At 44.9% G+C, this 21,039-nt stretch overlaps 1 protein-coding gene across 2 annotated transcripts in view; it reads left to right on the top strand.

Moving 5' to 3' along the window:
* PLEKHB2 (pleckstrin homology domain containing B2) overlaps positions 1-21,039 on the top strand; it is a 45,173-nt gene that overhangs the window by 12,024 nt on the left and 12,110 nt on the right. For both annotated transcript variants that reach the window (XM_003281749.4, XM_012497816.2), the window contains exons 2-6: positions 4,594-4,638; positions 9,334-9,486; positions 10,266-10,368; positions 14,300-14,339; positions 16,470-16,559. In XM_003281749.4, coding sequence (XP_003281797.1) covers positions 4,602-4,638; positions 9,334-9,486; positions 10,266-10,368; positions 14,300-14,339; positions 16,470-16,559 — 423 coding nt within the window. In that variant the 5' untranslated portion in view covers positions 4,594-4,601. The remainder of the gene's footprint in view (positions 1-4,593; positions 4,639-9,333; positions 9,487-10,265; positions 10,369-14,299; positions 14,340-16,469; positions 16,560-21,039) is intronic.

Genomic DNA, 21,039 nt, shown 5'->3' on the forward strand with positions numbered 1-21,039 from the left:
TGCTAACACTGGGGATTACAATTCATGAGATTTTGGGTGGGGACACAGAGCCAAACCATATCATGTGGCAAATCAGATGTTGACCCACACAATTAGTACATAATACTCCGAGATACCAGGAAATCTCTAGATCCTTAAGGTTTTACCTAAAAGTCTCTTTTAACTCTTTATCGGCCAGGCGCAGTGGCTCATGCCTGTAATCCCAGCACTTTGGGATGCCAAAGCAGGCAGATCACTTGAGGTCAGGAGTTCAAACCATCCTGGCCAACATGGTGAAAGCCTGTCTCCACTAAAAATATAAAAATTAGCTGGGTGTGGTGACACCTGTAATCGCAGCTACTTGGGAGGCTGAGGCATGAGAATTGCTTGAACCTCGGAGGCAGAGGTTGCAGTGAGCCTAGATAGTGCCATTGCACTCTAGCCTGAGTGACAGCTAAGCTCTGTTCAAAAAAAAAAAAAAAGATAGCAAATGTAGCCAAATTAATATCAAGAACCATTAGAAGGCCGGGCATGGTGGCTCACACCTGTAATCCCAGCACTTTGAGAAGCTGAGGCGAGTGGATTGCCTGGCCAACGTGGCGAAACCCTGTCTCTACTTAGAATTCAAAAATTAGCTGGGTGTGATGGCACACGCCCATAATTCTAGCTACTCGGGAGGCTGAGGCAGGAGAATTGCTTGAACCTGGGAGGTGGAGGCTGCAGCGAGCCGAGATCATTGCACTCCAGCCTGGGCGACGGCACAAACAAAGAAACAAACTAAACAACCCCTTAAAAATGTAAAGAAATTGACCACAGACGTTCAGGAGACTCCTTTCTGTTACTCCACATTTTTATATTCACTGTGTCCTGTAACCACCAGCGAAGTTGTATGGCTGTGTTTCAGTCAGGTTTTGTATTTGTTGTGACTAGGTAGTCCTCAGTACCTTTTCTAGTAATTTTTAGCCTGTTCTCATTTACTTTTTTTGTATGAAATATACTGGGAATTCACATTATGGATGCAGGAAGCTGTAGTATGAATATAAATATCTAGGATTTGACGTGAATGCGTACGTGCTTTGCCCTCTCATTTTTTTGTGTTCTGGGTTAATAACCCCACTGCACAGATGTGATGCTGTCTACAACATTCCTTCCTTTTTGTTTCGCGTGTTTCTTCTGCTGTACTAAGCTACATGAGAGTAGCATTTTGGCTTGGTCACTGCTGTATCCTTAGTGTCTAGGACAAGGCTGGACACAAGTTAGGTGCTGTAAGAATATTTGTTTAATGAAAATATGATGCTGGTAGTTCTCTGCCTCAAATCCTTTTGGAAGTAAAATGATTGTTTTAGGATATTTTAGGCTATAAGTTGCAGGAAACCAAATTCAACCATCTCAAGTGATAAACCCATCATTCTGCTTAGTAGAAAGTCTTGGGTAAGGGTGGGTTTTGGGGTCGGTGAAGTCAGTGGCTCAGCAGTGTGAGCTCTGCTGTCTCTGGGTTAGCTGCCCCCAGCTGGTTCCTCATGGTCAGAAGGTGGCTGCCAGCACAGTGAGCAGCAGTGTGCTTCCCTGTTCACATCATCTGAGAGACAGGGAGACTGGCTTTTGTTTGCTGGGGATTGTATGTTTGAGAACCTAAATGTGGTGGAGAAAGATTGGGGAAAAATGAAAAACATTTCCTTTCTTGGTAAGGACAGATAGCATGAATTGAAAAAAACTGCAAAGAGAGCAAGAAGCTTTAGCATGCATGATTTTGGAGATGCTGGAGTATGGGGTGACTGAGGCTTGTGGCACTCTTTTTTTTTTTTTTTTTTTTTTTTTTTTTTGAGACGGAGTCTCGCTCTGTCGCCCAGGCTGGAGTGCAGTGGCGCAATCTCGGCTCACTGCAAGCTCCGCCTCCCGGGTTCACGCCATTCTCCTGCCTCAGCCTCTCCGAGTAGCTGGGACTACAGGCGCCCACCACCATGCCCGGCTAATTTTTTTTTTTGTATTTTTAGTAGAGACGGGGTTTCACCGTGGTCTCGATCTCCTGACCTCGTGATCCGCCCGCCTCGGCCTCCCAAAGTGCTGGGATTACAAGCGTGAGCCACCGCGCCCGGCCCTGTGGCACTCTTTTTAAAGGTTTGGAGAAAGATGAGAAGTCAGCCATGCTTAGATATGGGGAAGGAGCTACGTTAGAGACTCATTTGTTCTTCTGAGGTGCCCATTTGGGCTTTTGCTAACCTTACAAACCTTAGTGCCTTAAAGAAATACCTAAAAAAGCTAAAGCAAGGCCAGGCACGGTGGCTCATGCCTGTAATCCCAGCACTTTGGGAGACCGAGGTGGGCAGATCACGAGGTCAGGAGGTCGAGACCATCCTGGCTAACACGGTGAAACCCCGTCTCTACTGAAAATACAAGAAAAAATTAGCTGGGCGTGGTGGCGGGTGCCTGTAGTCCCAGCTACTTGGGAGGCTGAGGCAGGAGAATTGTGTGAACCCAGGAGGCGGAGCTTGCAGTGAGCCGAGATCACGCCACTGCACTTCAGCCTGGGTGACAGAACAAGACTCTGTCTCCAAAAAAAGAAAAAAAAAAAAAAAAAAGCTAAAGCAGAAAACAAAAGTGGCCCATAGTCTCAGCTTCCAGATAATAACTATTGATTTCAAAAAATAAAATGGGCTGAGTACAGTGGCTCATGCCTGTAATCCCAGCACTTTGGGAGGCCGAGGCAGGTGGATCACCCGAGGTCAGGAGTTCGAGACCAGCCTGACCAATATGGTGAAACCCTGTCTTTGCTAAAAATACAAAAATCAGCTGGGTGTGGTGGCATGCTCCTGTAGTCCCAGCTACTCGGGGAGGCTGAGACAGGAAAATTGCTTGAACCTGGAGGACGGAGGTTGCAGTAAGCTGAGATCGCGCCACTACACTCCAGCCTGGGCATCGCAGCAAGAATCCATCTCAAAAAAAAAAAAAAGCATGCAAATTGTTAACTATTTCAAACAGTACAGGAAGGGGTAATGGGACCAGTCACCCTCTTTGTTCTGTGACACACGCAGAATCGCCTCATTTTGTTTCCAGAGACACATCTTCCACAGGTTTTAGGATTCCTCCCAGGAGGCAGCCTGCAGCACATGCTGCTCTGCTTTGCCTGCCTGGTGATCTGTCCTGTGTGGAGGTACCCGCTCAGCAGTCCTCCATCGTGGGGCATGTTGGTGCGCTTCTGCAGTATATGTGATGTTGCAGCGAGTGTTTATATATATATATCTGTGTTGGTGAACCTCTGCACATAATCTCAGTGAGGCAAATTCCTAGTCATGGTGAGATTGCTGGGGCAAAGTATACGAACTATTAAAGTTTCCATAGATTTTTGCCAAATTTCCCTTTGGAAAGGTTGCAGCAGTTTTCTTTCTGCCATTGTGCTTTCTCCTTGCTGGGCATCTTGGAGGTTTTCATTTGTGCCCACCTGATAGGTACAGTAGTTAACTGTACAGTTGGAATTGTAGCTGTTGAATTGAGTGGGAAATTCAGTGTCTTTTTACGAGTTTGTTGGTCCTGTGTGTTCTTTTTTCTGTGAACTGCTAAATTACTGGCTTTTCTGTATGATATGTGTGAACTTTGTAAGTGAAGGAAATAAGCTCCTTGCTGCCATATGGTTATGAATATTTCTTCTTCTTCTTTTTTTTTTTTTTGAGACAGAGTCTCACTCTGTCGCCCGGGCTGGAGTGCAGTGGTGTAATCTCGGCTCACCACATCCTCCGCCTCCTGGGTTCAAGCAATTCTCCTACCTTAGCCTCCTGAGTAGCTGGGATTACAGGCATGCACCACCACACCCGGCTAATTTTTGTATTTTTAGTAGAGATGGGGTTTCACCATGTTGGTCAGGCTCGTCTCAAACTCCTGACCTCCTGATCCGCCTGCCTCAGCCTCCCAAAGTGCTGGGATTACAGGCATGAGCTGCCGCGCCCAGCCAGTTTTTGTAATTTTAGTAGAGATGAGGTTTCACCATGTTGGCCAGGCTGGTCTCGAATTCCTGACCTCAGGTGATCCACCCTCCTCAGCCTGAGCCGCTGTGCCCAGCCGTGACTGTTTCTTCTAATTTATCACTTTAAAAGTCTCATTTAACTTTTTTTCCATACAGAAGATTTAAATTTTTATGGAGTTGACTTTATGAACCTTTTTATTGATGACTTTTGTTTTTTTGCCCTGACCTGGCCACTCCATGTCACTCACTGCTGACACCAGTGCAGCACCCCTGCCTGGGCCATGTGGACTCCACTGGGAATGCCAAATGTAGGCACCTCAGGGCTCCAGCAAGCCACGAGAATCCCCCATGTCCTTGACAGAGCTAAATCCTGTGTCCCTGGGGCTGCTTTATGTTTGTTGAGTGGTGTTAGACTCAGTCAGGTGGGCTGGGTGGTGAGGCTGAAGGCGAGTGTGGGAGGAAGGGAGGGGGTACAGAGTGCAGGGCACATGAACCCCACTGAGGAGGTATTTGTTAAATGCCAGGGAGGTACTGAGCTAAAATGGCCTTGGGCCCTTCCTCAGCTGATGCTGAAGGGGATAAGGATAGAGACTTGGGCCGGACAGGCTATTCTCTTTCTGGGTATGATTTTGAACCTGCCTGTTTTTGTTCTGTAGGTGAAGAGATGGCGTTTGTGAAGAGTGGCTGGTTGCTGCGACAGAGTGAGTACAGGATGTGCGGCCTGCGATCGGCATTGCCAAAGGGCAATCTCTATTTCTGTTTGCTTAAAGTTGATCATGTTTAAAAGCAAATAACGAAGTTTTATGAGTGCTGTGGCCTTGAGTTTCCCCTTGGACATTCCTAGATCTCTGTGAACTGTCTTGCACACCACGGAGCTCCTCCTTGGTTGCTGAGTTGACAGGAACCAGGAAACAATGGCAGTCCCTGCTGCTTTCGCTCTCCTCGCTAGCATGCTTTACTTTTTTATTTTAATTTATTTTATTTATTTTTTTGAGATGGAGTTTCACTCTTGTTGTGGAGTGCAGTGGCGCGATCTCGGCTCACCACAGCCTCTGCTTCCCGGGTTCAAGTGATTCTTCTGCTTCAGCCTCCCCAGTAGCTGGGTTCACAGGCACACGCCACCATGCCCGGCTAATTTTGTATTTTTAGTAGAGAAGGGGTTTCTCCATGTTGGCCAGGCTGGTCTCAAACACCCGACCTCAGGTGATCTGCCTGCCTTGGCTCCCCAAGTGTTGGGATTACAAGCATGAGCCACCGTGCCCAGCTGCGTGCTTTATTATTAATGATGGATCTGGGACTGCCTGGATCTAACTGAGCTCAGCTGAGATACTGGAACAGAGGTGCTGGTCTCTCTGCCTCTCTTATCTGGGGATTGAGCAGCGACTCAGATTCTCAAATATTGGAGTCTTTGTAATTATGTGGCTGAAGAGTTGATCTGAGGCAATGAGTTAATCTAAAACCAAAACTTTTGTGTCTCCAGAAGGACTAGAGAAGAGACTCAGTTCTTTTTTTATGGGATTGAGATCCACTTTCCTAGGCTTATCCCTGCAAACCTATCTTTCATACACTGTCTGCTTATCTCTGAGGCTGTCACTCCAGGTGGGATTCATATTGTGTTTTATTTATATTTATTTGTTTATTTATTTTTTGAGATGGAGTTTTGCTCTTGTTGCCCAGGCACGATCTTGGCTTACTGCAACCTCTGCCTCCCAGGTTCAAGTAATTCTCCTGCCTCAGCCTCCCGAGTAGCTGGGATTACAGGCACACGCCACCACGCCCGGCTAATTCTGTATTTTTAGTAGAGACGGAGTTTCTCCATGTTGAGCCTGGTCTCGAACTCCTGACCTCAGGTGATCTGCCTGCCTCGGCCTCCCAAAGTGCTGGGATTACAGGCAAAGTGTTGGGATTACAGGCGTGAGCCACCGCACCCAGCCTCATACTGTGTTTTAAAGTGGGAAGAACCAGTCTTATTTATTAAAAAAAGAGCAAGCAGAATATTCTGCTATACTAGAAAGAGTGAAGTTAAGGGAAAAGCGACCACCATGTCATTTATGATTCTAGTCAAAAACTGAGCTGTATCACATACCATTGATTGTTCAGAGACTTGAGTTTATCTATGAGAGTTACTTTCAGAAATTTAGCTAAAGTCAAGTCTACCAGTGAGAATTGATGGCATACCTGAGATGGTTTATAAAAACTATTGTTTATGAATTGTGTTCCTGTTAAATAGATTTTATGTATATATTCTTAATTCTCACAACAGCTGTATGAGAGGTAAGTGGTATTATTTCCAGTTGAAGAAATTGAGATTCAGTGAGGTTAGGTACTTGTCTAAGTGTAAACTATGGGTGACAAACCTACATTCAAAGTCAGGACTGTGTGATTTCAACACTGACATATGCACCTGGAGACCGGTCTTCAGCCTGTGTGTCTGTGACTAGTTCCATGTTCCCAACCTGGAGCTGAACCGTATGTCCCCTTGTCTGTTAGTCCTGTAGTCTTAGAATAGACAGAGGTGTCGTAATGTTAGCTTCCCAAAGAAAGTCCTGGCTTGTTGGAGTCTAGCCCAAGTTTCCTAGTCTTGGGTTTTGTGGTCTCAACCTCCCCATGGTCAGGGGACATGGGGACCCTTGCTCAGACCTTGAGGGTGTGCCCTCCTTTGCTGGCCCTTCGGATGTCCTTTGCCACACCCTTGTTTGAGGGCAAGCTTTCCCTTTTCCACCACAACTCGAAGTAAGTGCTCTGTCAACATAGTGATCAGTGACCCTTTTGACAATTTTGTGCTCCCCATCACACCTAGCGTGGTGAGGTACACAAAATAGATGTACTTTAAATAAGTCACATAGACTTTTCCAGTGTTCTGGTCCATGGTTGTTTCAGAAGTGTGTATTCAGACGACTTACTCTGTATATAACTCCATCCCCATATATATGGGTTAATTTTCCTTCTTTCCTGAAAGTAGAAGTATCAATGCCAGTAAAACGAGGTGAGATATATTACATTCACGAGGTTGTAGAGCAGCAGAGATACACATGTGATGTGGTCACATGTAGGCAAAGCCAGCCTCAGGACTTCTTTTCCTGCCATTGCCACATATACTGTTGGGACCCAGTCCTGGCCTCTGGAGGACAGCCTGACTTGGGAGTCTGCAGCCAGGGCTTTGATGGCAGGTGAGATACTTGGGCAGAACTCCCTGTCTCTGTGTTTCTGTGGCTCTATTTAGTAGGGCTTTTTGTTTGTTTGAGACAGAGTCTTGCTTTGCCGCCCAGGCTGGAGTGCAATGGCGTGATCTCAACTTACTGCAACCTCTGCCTCCTGGCTTCAAGCGATTTTCCTGCCTCAGCCTCCCGAGTAGCTGGGATTACAGGTGTGCGCCACCATGCCAGGCTGATTTTTGTATCTTTAGTAGAGATGGGATTTCACCATGTTGGCCGTGCTGGTCTTGAACTTCTGACCTCATGGTCCGCCCCCCTCGGCCTCCCAAAGTGCTGGGATTACAGGCATGAGCCACCGTGCCCAGCTTTTTTTTTTTTCTTTTTAAGACAGGGTCTTGCTCTGTTGCCTAGGCTGGAGTGCAGTGGCGTGATAACTGCTTACTGCAGCCTTGATCTTCCAGGTTCAGGTGGTCCTCCTGCCTCAGACTCCCAAGTAGCTGGGACTGCTGGCCTGTATTAGCATGTCTGGCTATTTTTCTCTTTGTAGACACGGGATCTTGCTATGTAGCCCAGGCTGGTCTCAACCTCCTGGGCTCAGGTGATCCTTCCACCTCAGCCTCCCAAAGTACTGGGATTACAGATATGAGCCATTACGCCCAGCCTATTTGGTAGTTTCTGCACGGCTCAGGTAGTGAATCAAGTGGATGCTTGGGTATCACTTAGTGGTCAGTTAGGCAAGTGCAGTGGACACCCCGCCTGGTGAGGAGAGTGCCTGATACTGGCAGGAAAGCCGAATGACACATATCTGGTTGACACCAGTTGCAGGCACGGCAACATAAAGGGAAGTACATGAAATGGGATTGTGTGTGTTGGCCAAGAACGGGGTGAGGTGTACAGGAACAGAAGGTGTAGTGGGCAGTGAATGGAAGTGAGGAAGGTAAAGAGATGACCAGAGCTACAACTGGCTTTTAAGTCCACTGCAGGGGTTTTCCCTTCATGCAGTCAAGGAAATTACTCTTTTATAAAGTTAAATACCTGGTCCAAGATCACAAATGAAAGGTTGAATTTGCTCAAGCTGACAGAAATACGTGAGGTAGTAGGATGTGCACAGCATGGGAGGCCAGGCAGGGCCTGGTCTATATCCTGCTGTGCTCATTTATCCAGTGTATGCATCAGGAAGGGGGAGCCTTCCACACTGTGGGCTTCTGTGGGAAATGGTAGGAAAGAGTATCTGTGAAAGCTCTTAAGGACAAAGGAAAAAAACTGTTTTTTCTTTTTTTTTTTTTTTTTTTGAGACGGAGTCTTGCTCTCTCCCCCAGGTTGGAGGGCAGTGGTGCGATCTCAGCTCACTGCAACCTCCACCTCCTGCGTTCAAGCGATTCTCCTGCCTCAGCCTCCCTAGTAGCTGGGATTACAGGCACGAGCCACCACGCCCAGCTAATTTTTTGTATTTTTAGTAGAGATGGGATTTCACCATCTTGGCCAGGCTGATCTCGAACTCCTGGCCTCAAGTGATCCATCCGCCTCGGCCTCCCAAAGTGCTGGGATTACACGCGTGAGCCACCATGCCTGGCCAAAATGTGTTTTTTCAAAAGAGGAAGGTATTATTTTTATTTGCATATAGAGACTTCACAGTCCAGCATTTTCTGATCTATCTAGCAAATTTAGACAATATTTGGAAATTTAGAAAGTTGAAAAGTTTGAGAGGTTTAAAGTTTAGTACTGTATGAGGAATTAAATGTTAGATATGTTTCATTTGCTGAAAAGCAAGCTTTTTAAAAAAAACCCTAACCAGAAAGTGTTGGAACTTCTAAGTTGGTTGGCAGCATTCTCTGTTGACAGTGTGTGCTGCATGCAGCCTGTTAAAGCACCAGTGGGCGGGCCCTGTGTTCTGCTTTCCCTTTCATTATGAGTGACTGCTTTGGGTAATTCTATATAGGTGTAATTAAGGGGCCAGGGGAAGAGTTCTTTTTGTTTCTGCTGTGAATTGGAGGATTATGTCCTTGCTCTTTTGGCGCAAAGTTAACCTTTCAGATTTCTAAATTTGGAAAGCTGAGCATGGTGGCATGTGCCTGTAGTCGCAGCTAAACGGGAGGCTGAAATGGGAGGATTGCTTGAGCCCAGGAGTTCAAGGCTGCAGTGAGCTATGATCATGTTTGTGAATAGCCACTGCATTCCAACTTGGGCGAAATAATAAGACTGTCTCTAAAAAAAAACAACCGTACTATTTTTTTTTTCTAGGTACTATTTTGAAGCGCTGGAAGAAGAACTGGTTTGATCTGTGGTCGGATGGTCACCTGATCTATTATGATGACCAGACTCGGCAGAATATCGAGGATAAGGTCCACATGCCAGTGGACTGCATCAACATCCGCACGGGGCAGGAATGTCGGGGTAAGCTGGCCTGTCTTGGCCAGCTTCTGTCTTCTGCTCTTCCTCTGTCTTGGTGGGAGCTGGGTCCTCTTCCTTCCCTGTTGTGCTTTCATTAACAGATTGAAGAAGGGCTCCATCTCAGAGGGGCGACCACGATGGGGCCCCAGGCACTTAGATTGTGAACCACATGGTCGGGACAAATCAGTTTTCTCAGTCCACGTCTCTTCTTCTCGTGGAGAGGGAACCAGAGCACTGGGAACCTCAAGAAGCACAGGCCACCCTAGACTGTGTTGGTTTTGTACTCAGAAACGGGCTTCTGTTTGATGGTGACTCCAATCAATTGCTTAAAATCTGGGATGTCGGCCAGGCATGGTGGCTCATGCCTGTAATCCCAGCACTTTGGGAGGCCGAGGTGGGTGGATCACGAGGTCAGGAGTTCAAGACCACCCTGGCCAAGATGGTGAAACCCCAACTCTACTAAAAAAAAAAAAAAAAAAAGCCAGGTTTGGGGGCAGGTGCCTGTAATCTAGCTACTCAGGAAGCCTAGGTAGAGAATTGCTTGAACCCGGGAGTCAGAGGCTGCAGTGAGCCGAATATATTTTGTGGACGTTGTCTTGGCAGCTGGTCTTGTCAGTCAGCCCAGCTATGTTCTTTCTGCATTCTTGGAAAAGCAGAGGGTTCTTTCATAGACGTGGCACTTGATTTATTGTCTAGTCCTTTGCTTCTCTGAGCTGGTAGTTCTTAGAAAATGTAAGAAGAAATCCTGAAAAAAGTTCCTTTATTCTGCTTATTTTTCATAGATATTCAGCCCCCGGATGGAAAGTCAAAAGACTGCATGCTCCAGATTGTTTGTCGAGATGGGAAAACAATTAGTCTTTGTGCAGAAAGCACAGATGATTGCTTGTAAGTTTTGCTTTATGTGTTTAATTTAAAAAGTATTTTCTATTTTAACTTCTGATTACTAAAAAATGAAAAGAATGGGAGTGGAGTTTTCTTTCAGGTGTCAGAATAAGGGACTCAGTGGATGTGTGAGAGAAATGCAAGAATCGCTTTTCCAATTCTAGTTTCTGCCTCTCTGAGACTGCCTGGGCTGATCCCATTGTGGTGAAAATGGCAGAAAGGAATAGCAGTCTCATCATGCTCTCTTTCCTTATTAGATTCACAGTAGGTAACGGGCATAGTTGAAATAAAATGACCAGAAAAGCAAGAAAGTAAAGACTAAGGAAACTGTCAGTTCCTAGGGCTGCTGTCACAAATCGCTGAACACTGAGTGATGGAAATGGCAGAAATTCATTGTCTCATAGTTCTGGAGGCTGGAAGTCTGGAATCAGTGTGTCAGCAGATCCTTGCTTCCTCTGAGATGGTGGGTAGGATCCTTTCTTGCCTCTTCCTAGCTTCTGGTGGTTGCTGGTAGTCCTTGGTGTTCCTTGGCTGGCAGCCACATCACTCCGGTCTCTGCCTCTGTTGTCACATGGCCTTCTTCTGCTGTGTCTGTGTCCAGAATTCTCTTTTCTTATAAAGGACACCAATCATAATGGATTAAGGACCCACTTTAATTCACTATGACCTTATCTTAATTTGATTCCATATGCAAATATCCTATTTCCACATAAGATCCCATTTGAGGGTACTGGGGATTAGGATTTATACATATATTTTTCATGAGGACACAATTCAACCCATAATAGAGACTTTTGAGAAAGGTGGTGAAATGGAGTAGGTCATCTTCCCTGAGGGGAAAACATTTCAATGGTGCAACCAAATAAAGAAGTTTGATCTCAAGCACAAACTACAAACAGTTAAAGAAAGAAATAGATGATTCTACTGAGATGTTCTTCAATCCTACCCGAATCCCAGAAGCAGTAACAAGATGAGTTAATTAAATCTTGCAAATTTTCAGTATTACCCTGTGATCTGGAGTGATGCTGATTAAGTGTAAGTTACTTTTTGGAAAAGTTAAGGAAAAAAATCCTTGAGAATGTGATGTCCTTGGGGCCTCAGCAGAGGCTGGACGGTTCTCCCAGGACTCATCATTGCAGGGCAGTGAAACGCACTGAAGTTCACAGGAGTTGGGTAATTTTCTGGCTGGTGAAGTGAGCCCTAGCATGGGACATTCAAAGGAATATGCTCAGAAGAGAGTGTAGGACCCAGATTTTTCAGAAAAGACTTACTTGGTCTCAGAAAAAATTTCCTTCTCTTTTAGCCCTGTGCCCTCAGATTACAGAACGTTGATTGTGAGGGTAACACCTAGCCATCAAACTGTTGCTGGGCTGGACTGAGGTGGAACAGGGTGGAACTACCAGTTGATACCAGATTAGGTAGGAAGGGTGTCAAGGAGAAATAACTCATACTTTATGAGAGCAAACAGCAGTTTTAGATATCACTTCCCATGTTAAATGTGAGCAGGATGTAAAGAAGTGGCTTGGCAACTATGCAGATATACCATGAAGGAAAAATAAGAGAAGGAAAAATAAGGAAAATGCAAGCCTCAGGAAAAGCTCCTAGAGTGGAGGAAAATAAAACCCAAGGAACAGAAGCAGAGTCTGCAGGAATGCTTTCCTGGCCACCATATTTAAAATTACATCTCCCTGTCCCCATACACACTCACCATCTATCAACTATTTATCTTGTTCATCACCTGCTTTCATTAGAATATATGCTGTGTGAGGGCAGAGATTTATGTTTCTTTTCTGCTCTTTTGTGTCTGTAACCTAGAAGGTCTGTCGCTGTCAAGAGGGTGCCATTCACATTATAATCTGATGAAAGTGGTCTTCCCTTGCACACAACCCCAAATGAAAAGTGAATCATTGGCATGGAGGAAAAGACTGGCGATACTCTCAGTGAGGGGAAAAAGATGAAAAGATCAGAGATATGTTAGACTAAAAAAAGTTCAGAAAGATTATTGATGTCCATAAAGTATACGACCCAAAAGAGATAATTAGAAATCCAAGGCAAGAAAAATGTTCTGAAATAATCGAACTGAATTTGCAGACCAAAGTCCATACTAGACTCTTCCACCTGACATGACAACAAAATCTATGTAAGATATATGAATAATCCAGTATGATACCCTTTAGCAAAGTGAATGACAATGGTATGCCGCATACAAAATCAGTTGGGGAATTTTGCAGCTTAACCGCATTCCTTAGAAAGCTAGAACACTTGGGCTGGGTGTGATGGCTCAAGCTTGTAATCCTAGCACTTTGGGAGGTCAAGGCGGATGGATCACCTGAGGTCAGGAGTTCGAGACCAACCTGGCTAACATGGTGAAACCTTGTCTCTACTAAAAATACAAAAATTAGCCGGGCGTGGTGGCAGGCACCTGTAATCCCAGCTACTTGGGAGGCTGAGGCAGGAGAATGGCGTGAACCCGGGAGGTGGAGGTTGCGGTGAGCCAAGATCACGCCACTGTACTCCAGCCTGGACGACAGAGTGAGACTCCATCTCAAAAAAAAAAAAAAAAAAAAGCCAGAACACTTGAAAATAAATGGATGAATCTTTCAACTCAGGGAGATAGTAAAATGAGAATAAAACATAAAAGGAATTGATGAAGATAAGAGGGATAGGGTCAGTAAGAAAAGTAAGGGGTAAAGGAGTGAGGGAGTGCACAAGAGAACACTTTTTTGTTTTTTGAGATGGAGTTTTGCTCTTGTTGCCCAGGCTAGAGTGCAATGGTATAATAACTCCGCTCATTGCAACCTCTGCCTCCCGGGTTCAAGCACTTCTCCTGCCTCAGCCTCTGGAGTAGCTGGAATTACAGGCATGTGCCACCACGCCCAGCTAATTTTGTGTTTTTAGTAGAAGCTTGGTTTTACCATGTTGGCCAGGCTGGTCTTGACCTCCTGACCTCAAGTGGTCACCTACCTCGACCTCCCAAAGTGCTGAGATTACAGGTGTGAGAGACTGCTGTTTGCCTATGAATTAAGAAAGCTCTTGTGATACTTAAGATTCAGATATCTAGTTTTTTTGACAATATAGTGGAAAGTTGGTAGGTATAGAGATCATTAGAATCGTTTTGCAGGGCATTTTGGCAATACCTGCTGAAATAAATTATGTTTTTATCCCTTTGATGTGGCATTTTCAGTCTTTGGAATTTGCCCTATGGAGATGTTTACATAAGAGTGCAAGGGTATTAGGGATGTTAATAGCATTCTTTTCTTCTTTTTTTTTTTTTCTTGAGATAGAGCCCCTCTCTATCATCCAGGCTAGAGTGCAGTGGTGTGATCTTGGCTTACCACAGCCTCGACCTCCCAGGCGCAAGCTATTCTCCCACCTCAGCCTCCCAAGTAGCTGGGACTACAGGCATGCGCCACCATGCCCAGCTAATGTTTGTATTTTTTGTAGAGCTAGGATTTCACTATGTTGCCCAGTCTGGTCTTGAACTCCTGGGCTCAAGTGATCCCCCTGCCTTGGCTTCCCATAGTGCTGGGATTACAGGCATGAGGCACTACATCCGGTCCCCAGCATTCTTTTTAATGTTGAAAAATTGCTAATCTAAATTTTTTCCTCATTGTGGAATATTATATAGCTGGTAAAAAGGAAGTAGATCTGTGTGTGTGCCATGAACTGACAAAGCAAGTGGCAGTACATTTCACATTTATTAAAAAGTAAAGTAAAAAGTACAGTATAGATTATGTTTTAAATATTATATATCTATTATCGATGTAATTTTTAAAAATATATATTCCTAGTGCATGTCTCAAGTGGTTTGGGGCAAAGCCTGAAGACCTGTTTCTTAAACAGATCTTTTCAGGAATTCTGATGCCAACCCAGGTTTCAGAATCATTGCAATGTTGGATTGCCTTAAATAAAGCACCCTTTTTTTTTTCTCCAGGGCCTGGAAATTTACACTCCAAGATTCTAGGACAAACACGGTAAGTTGCTAATGGCAATCACCAATAATTTTTTTTTTTTTTTTTTTGACAAGGTGTCACTCTTTCACTCAGGCTTGAGCGCAGTGGCACTGTCTCAGCTCACTGCGGCCTCTACCTCCCGGGCTCAAGTGGTCCTCCCACCTCAGCCTCCCCTTCCCAGGAGCTGGGACTATAGGCCCATGCTACCATGCACAGCTTATTTAAGAAAATTTTTTCGTAGAGACAAAGTCTCACTATATTACCCATGCTGGTATTGAACTTCTGGGCTCAAGGGATCCTCCCACTTTCGCCTCCCAAAGTGCTGGGATTACAGGCATGAGCCACCACACCTGGCCACCAGTAATGTTTTCACATGGTCTTATGTAACAATTGGAGAATGGGGAAAATGGGTTTCTTGGCCATCTGGCCACGAATGGGCAGGTAGTGCTGGGCAGGGCGCCCTTTGCCAACAGTGAGCAAGCTGGGTTTGCCAAACGTTTTGGCAGGAGGCACCCTGCTCACATAGGCATGCTTGTTCCAGTGTTGCTTTCTAGAAATGCTTGTATTTCTCAAAGTTCTGCAACACTTTGAATTCCGCTGTGGTTTGCGGTAAAGGCTTAGAAAGAACTGCAGGATCCTTTTCACGCATGGGAGCTCAGCCTTGTGAAACAAACATTTTTGTGACTTGTACTTGTCTCTCGTCCTGTTTCTGGCCTTAGGAGGTCACTGAGACAGTGAACCTCATTTGCAGAGCCTCGTAATGCCGTCTTTATCTGTCAGTGATCAAGGGAGTGTTACTCTGGTCAGAGTTTTCATTCTTTAGATGGGATTTTTCCCTCCTTTATTTCTGTAAGAAAAGAAGGTGGATCAAGCTTACAGAAGAATGTGTGCATGTGGGAGAAAGTAAAAGGCTTAATATCTTAATAGCGTCAGTGTTCTCTTCTTTTGTTAGCACATAACAACTTCATTCTAAGCTTACTCTACAGCTGCAGTTACCTTTTCTTCATGAAAATCCTTTTTTTTGGGGGTAAAATTAGTATTAACAATCCATACGGTTAAGGGCAAGCTCCCCAAATGATTCTTTGTGTGGGTTTTTTTTTTTTTTTTTTTTTTGAGACAGTCTTGCTCTGTCGCCCAGGCCGGAGTGCAGTGGAGCGATCTCGGCTCACTGCAACCTCTGCCTCCTGGGTTCAAGCAGTTCTTCTGCCTCAGTCTCCTGAATAGCTGGGATTACAGGCACGTGCCACCACGCCCAGCTAATTTTTGTATTTTTAGTAGAGATGGGGTTTCACCATGTTGGTCAGGCTGGTCTCAACTCCTGACCTAGTGATCTGCCCGCCTTGGCCTCCCAAAATGCTGTGATTACAGACATGAGCCATTGCACCTGGCCACTTTTTTTTTTTTTAAAGAGCTAACATGTTTTTCTTTAAATTATACTGAGGAGTAATTTAATGAAAAATTTTGTTTTTTAAGGTAAAAAACAGACTATGTATAGGACATATCTCTTGATACATTTTGGATTGTAGGGTTTTTATTTGTGAATAAAGGACTGTTGAGAGTGTTGTAACATCTTTATTTTAGAGTCTCGCCTTGTTGCCTGGGCTGGAGTGCAGTGACTTGATCTTGGCTCACTGCAATCTCGAGCTCCTGGGCTCGAGCGATCCTTGAGACTTAGCCTTCTGAGTAGCTGGGGCCATAAGCACCATGCCCAGTTAATTTCTTGTTTTTTGTAGAGATGGGCTCTCCCTCTGTTGCCTAGGCTGGCCTTGGAACTCTTGGGCTCTAGGGATCCTCTCACCCAGCCTCCCCAAAGTGTTGGGATTACAGGTGTGGCCATTGTGCCTGGCCTGATGTAACATCTTTTAAAAGGCATTGGGTAACAGTGGGGCCTCTGAGTGCCTTCCTGGCTGTGAGAGCTGTAATCCTGTTAGGGGCTGAGTGAGGACCACTTTGCTCCTGCATTTAGAGGACACCAGAATAGGGCTGGGGGCCCCCACTGGACCAGGGATATTTTTCCTATTTTGCAGAGAGCTATGTATCTTTTTGTTTTAAAAAATTTTTAATTTGCTAAATAAAAGGGACAAATGCACAGCATCGAGCACACAGCTGCTGGGAAGCTGTCCTGCCCTCACCCTCTCCTGTCTCCCGCAGGCGTATGTGGGCTCTGCAGTCATGACTGATGAGACATCCGTGGTTTCCTCACCTCCACCATACACGGCCTATGCTGCACCGGCCCCTGAGGTAGGGAGAACCCTGAGCCTCCAGGTGAGGGAAGCTTGGGGTCTCTGCTGCTGTCCTGCTTTGTTTTGTTTTTTAAATGAAATTAGAAATGTACTGTAAACCTTTTCTTCTTAAAACAGATGATTTCTTATCAACTTTGGTTTTCATGAAATAAAGCAACTATTTTATGTAGTTCAGCACACTGTAATGTGCTGTATTAATGTGTAACACGTTTTTAAGATAGATGTAAAAATGCATCATGTTAATGATAGTTGCTTTGGGTAATGAGATTTTGATGATCTGTAGTTTATATGGAATGAATTACTTGAATTCTCCTTATAGTCAGAAAAAAATGCTATATTTTAGGGAAAATAACCCTTAAAAAAATCATGTCAAATACCTTGGGATGTCCTCTCGTTGGGGTGCTGACTGAGCTAGTGGTACGTATGTAAGTCTGTTGTGTGGAACACACGGCTTTTAAAAAAATTGAATTTTGAAATAATTATAGATTCACAAGAAGTTGCAAAGATAGCATTGAGAGTCTTATGTGCTTTTTATGTGTTTTCCCCAGTTGTTAATATTAGATCAAATTAAACCCAGGAATTTGGAATTGGTATGGTATTTAAGACTAATCCTGTGTGATTTTCTCATACATGTTGATTGTGTTAGCTGCCACCTCAATCAAGATAAAGAATTCTTCACAAAATCTTCCTTCTGTGACACCCTTTTATAGTCACGCCATCCCTCTGCTTCCCTAAACCCTGTCAATCACTGAACTGTTCTCCAGCTCTATAGTTTTATCATTTCAACAATGTCGTATAAATGAAATCATATAGCACGTGGTCTTGTGAGTTTAACGTTTTTCACTCAGCATTTGCCGTTAAGATCTGTCCAAGTTGCTTTGTCAATAATCCTTTTTATTGCTGAGTGGTTTTTTTTTTGTTTTTTTGAGAAGGAGTCTTGCTCTGTTGCCCGGGCTGGAGTGCAGTGGCGCAATCTTGGCTCACTGCAAGCTTCGCCTCCTGGGTTCACGCCATTCTCCTGCCTCAGCCTCCCGAGTAGCTGGGACTACAGGTGCCCGCCACCACACCTAGCCAGGTTTTTTGTATTTTTAGTAGAGATGGGGTTTCACTGTGGTCTCGATCTCCTGACCTCGTGATCCGCCCGCCTCGGCCTCCCAAAGTGCTGAGATTACAGGCGTGAGCCACTGTGACTGGCCTTATTGCTGAGTGTTATTCCACGGGATGGATGTACCACATTTTGTATTGAGGGACATTTTGGTTGCTTCCAGCTTTTGGCTGTTAGCAGCAAACCTAATGTGAACACTTGTGTGCAGGTTGTGGTGCAGGGCATGAAGTTACCTTTCTCTGAGATATGTGCCCAAATGTGCAATTGCTGGGTCATATGTATGGTAAATCTATGTTTAGTTCTTAACAGAACTGAAAAACTACTTTCCAGTGACTTTTTACTTTCCCATCAGCAATATGTGAATAATTCAGTTTCTCTGCATCCTTACCAGCAGTTGCTGTTGTCACTTTTTTATTTTAGCTCTTCTGATGTCTGTAGTGATATCTCATTGTGGTGTGATTTTTGCATTTCCCTAATAGCTAGTGATACTGACCATCTGTTCATGTGTTTATTTGCCATCTTTATATTTTCTTCAGTGAAATGTCTCTTCATGTCTTTTCCCGGTTTTCTTTTCTTTTTTTTCGAGACGGAGTCTCGCTCTATCGCCCAGGCTGGAGTGCAGTGGCGTGATCTCGGCTCACTACAAACCCCGCCTCCCGGGTTCACGCCATTCTCCTGCCTCAGCCTCCCGAGTAGCTGGGACTACAGGCACCCGCCACCACACCCAGCTAATTTTTTGTATTTTTAGTAGAGACGGGGTTTCACCGTGTTAGCCAGGATGGTCTCGATCTCCCAACCTCATGATATGCCCACCTTGGCCTCCCAAAGTGCTGGGATTACAGGTGTCAGCCACTGCGCCCGGCCCTTTTGAGATGGAGTTTCGCTTTTGTTGCCTATACTGGAGTGCAGTGGCACGATCTTGGCTCACCGCAACCTCCACCTCCTGGGTTCAAGCCGTTCTCCTACTTCAGCCTCCCGAGTAGCTGGGATTACAGGCACGCGCCACCATGCCTGGCTAATTTTGTATTTTTAGTAGAGATGGGGTTTCTCCATCTTGATCAGGCTTGTCTTGAACTCCCGACCTCAGATGATTCGCCTGCCTCAGCCTCCCAAAGAGCTAGGATTACAGGTGTGAGCTGATTTATTGGCTTTTCCTTTTCTAGGTTGTGCTTTTGCTGTCAGGTTAAAACTTAACGTGACAAACCTAGCCCAAGTTTCCTAAGATTTTCTCCTACATTATTTTCTGAAAGTTTTATAGTGTTAGGTTTTATAATTAGTCCGTATTAATTTTGAATTAATTTTTTATAAGGTAGATGTCTCTTTCAGGGCTCTGTTGAGTGTATCTCTTTCTGAGGTCTGTGGTCTGCTCCATTGTTCTGTGTTGTTACCTTCCTTTGATCCCACACAGTCTTAATTATTGTAGCTATATAAAAAGTCTTGGAACTGGGTAGACTGATCAACACCCTCTTTGTTCCTTTTTGGAAATGTTTTAGCTATTCTGGTTCCATTAGCTTTCCATATACATTAGAATAAGTTTGTTTATATCTACAATGAAATCTTGCAAGGCTTTTGCAGGAATTGCCTTAAACCTGTGTCATATTTATTTGGAGAGTAATGACATCTGTATTGAATGTTGAATCTCCAGTTATAAACCTGGACTGCATGTGTATTTAGATCCTCTTTGATTTTTTTCATCAGCATTTTGAGGTTTTCAGTATAAAAATCCCATACATGTTTTGTTAGATTTACAAGTGTTTCATTTTTTTAGTGATTGCTTATGGTATTACATTTTTAGTTTTAGTTTCCTTTGTTTATTGCCAGTATAGAGAAATAGAATTGATTTTTGTAGGTTGATCTTGCAGTCTGTAAACTTTCTTTTTTTTTGAGACAGAGTTTCTCTCTTATTGCCCAGGCTGGAGTGCAGTGGCGTGATCTTGGCTGACTGCACCCTCCGCCTCCTAGGTTCAAGCGATTCTCCTGCCTCAGCCTCCCGAGTAGCCGGGATTACAGGCACGTGCCACCACACTAATTTTTTGTATTTTTAGTAGAGATGGGGTTTCACCATGATGGCCAGGCTAGTCTCGAACTCCTGACCGCAGGTGATCCACCTGCCTCGGCCTTCCAAAGTGCTGGGATTACAGACATGAACCATGGTGCCTGGTCGGCGCCTGTAAACTTTCTAAGCTCTAGTTCCGTTTTCTGTAGATTCTTTGGGATATACTACATAGGCAATCATGTCATCTACAAATAGGAATCTGTTTTCTTTATAACCTTTATGCCTTCTGTTTCCTTACCTTGCTTTGTTGCCTTGGTTAGACCTTCAAATATTATGTTGAATAGCAGTAGTGAGAGAAGACATCCTTGCCTTGTTCCTGATTTTAGGGGGGATGTATTCAGTGTTTTTTTTTTTTTTTTGAGACGGAGTCTCGCTCTGTCGCCCAGGCTGGAGTGCAGTGGTGCAATCTCGGCTCACTGCAAGCTCCACCTCCCGGGTTCATGCCATTCTCCTGCCTCAGCCTCTCTGAGTAGCTGGGACTACAGGCGCCCGCCACCACGCCCGGCTAATTTTTTTGTATTTTTAATAGAGACAGGGTTTCACCGTGGTCTCGATCTCCTGACCTCGTGATCCGCCCGCCTCGGCCTTCCAAAGTGCTGGGATTACAAGCGTGAGGCACCGCGCCCGGCCTTCTTTTTTCTTTTTTCTTTTTTTTTTTTTTCTTTTTTTTTGAGACGGAGTCTTGCTCTGTCACCCAGGCTGGAGTGCAGTGGCGCGATCTCGGCTCACTGCAAGCTCCGCCTTCCGTGTTCATGCCATTCTCCTGCCTCAGCCTCCCGAGTAGCTGGGACTACAGGTGCCCGCCACCACGCCCAGCTAATTTTTTTGTATTTTTAGTAGAGACAGGGTTTCACCATGTTAGCCAGGATGGTCTCGATCTCCTGACCTCATGATCCGCCCGCCTCAGCCTCCCAGACTGCTGGGATTACAGGTGTGAGCCACTGCGCCTGGCCTCTTTTTCCTTTTTTTGGCTTAACCAACACACATCTATTTGTCACAGTTCTGGAGCCTGAAAGCCCAAGATCAAGGTGCTGGGCAGCATTGGTTCTCCTGAGGCCCTCCTGCGCTTGCACATGGCCTCCTCCTCCCTGTATCCTCACATGACCTTTCTTCCGGGTCCACCGCAGATACAGCTTTCTTATTAGTGACTGGTCTACTCAAATTCTCTAGTTTGTATGGAGTAGGTTTTGACAGTTTGTAGTTTTTGTGGAATTGTTCCTTTTATAAGTTGTCTGACTTACGTGTGTTGAGTTCTTTATAGTGTTTTCTTATTATCCTTGTGATGTCTGCAGAGTCTATAGTAAAAATCCTCCAGTT

Source organism: Nomascus leucogenys, chromosome 20, assembly GCF_006542625.1.
Source record: "Nomascus leucogenys isolate Asia chromosome 20, Asia_NLE_v1, whole genome shotgun sequence".
Classification (NCBI taxonomy): domain Eukaryota; kingdom Metazoa; phylum Chordata; class Mammalia; order Primates; family Hylobatidae; genus Nomascus; species Nomascus leucogenys.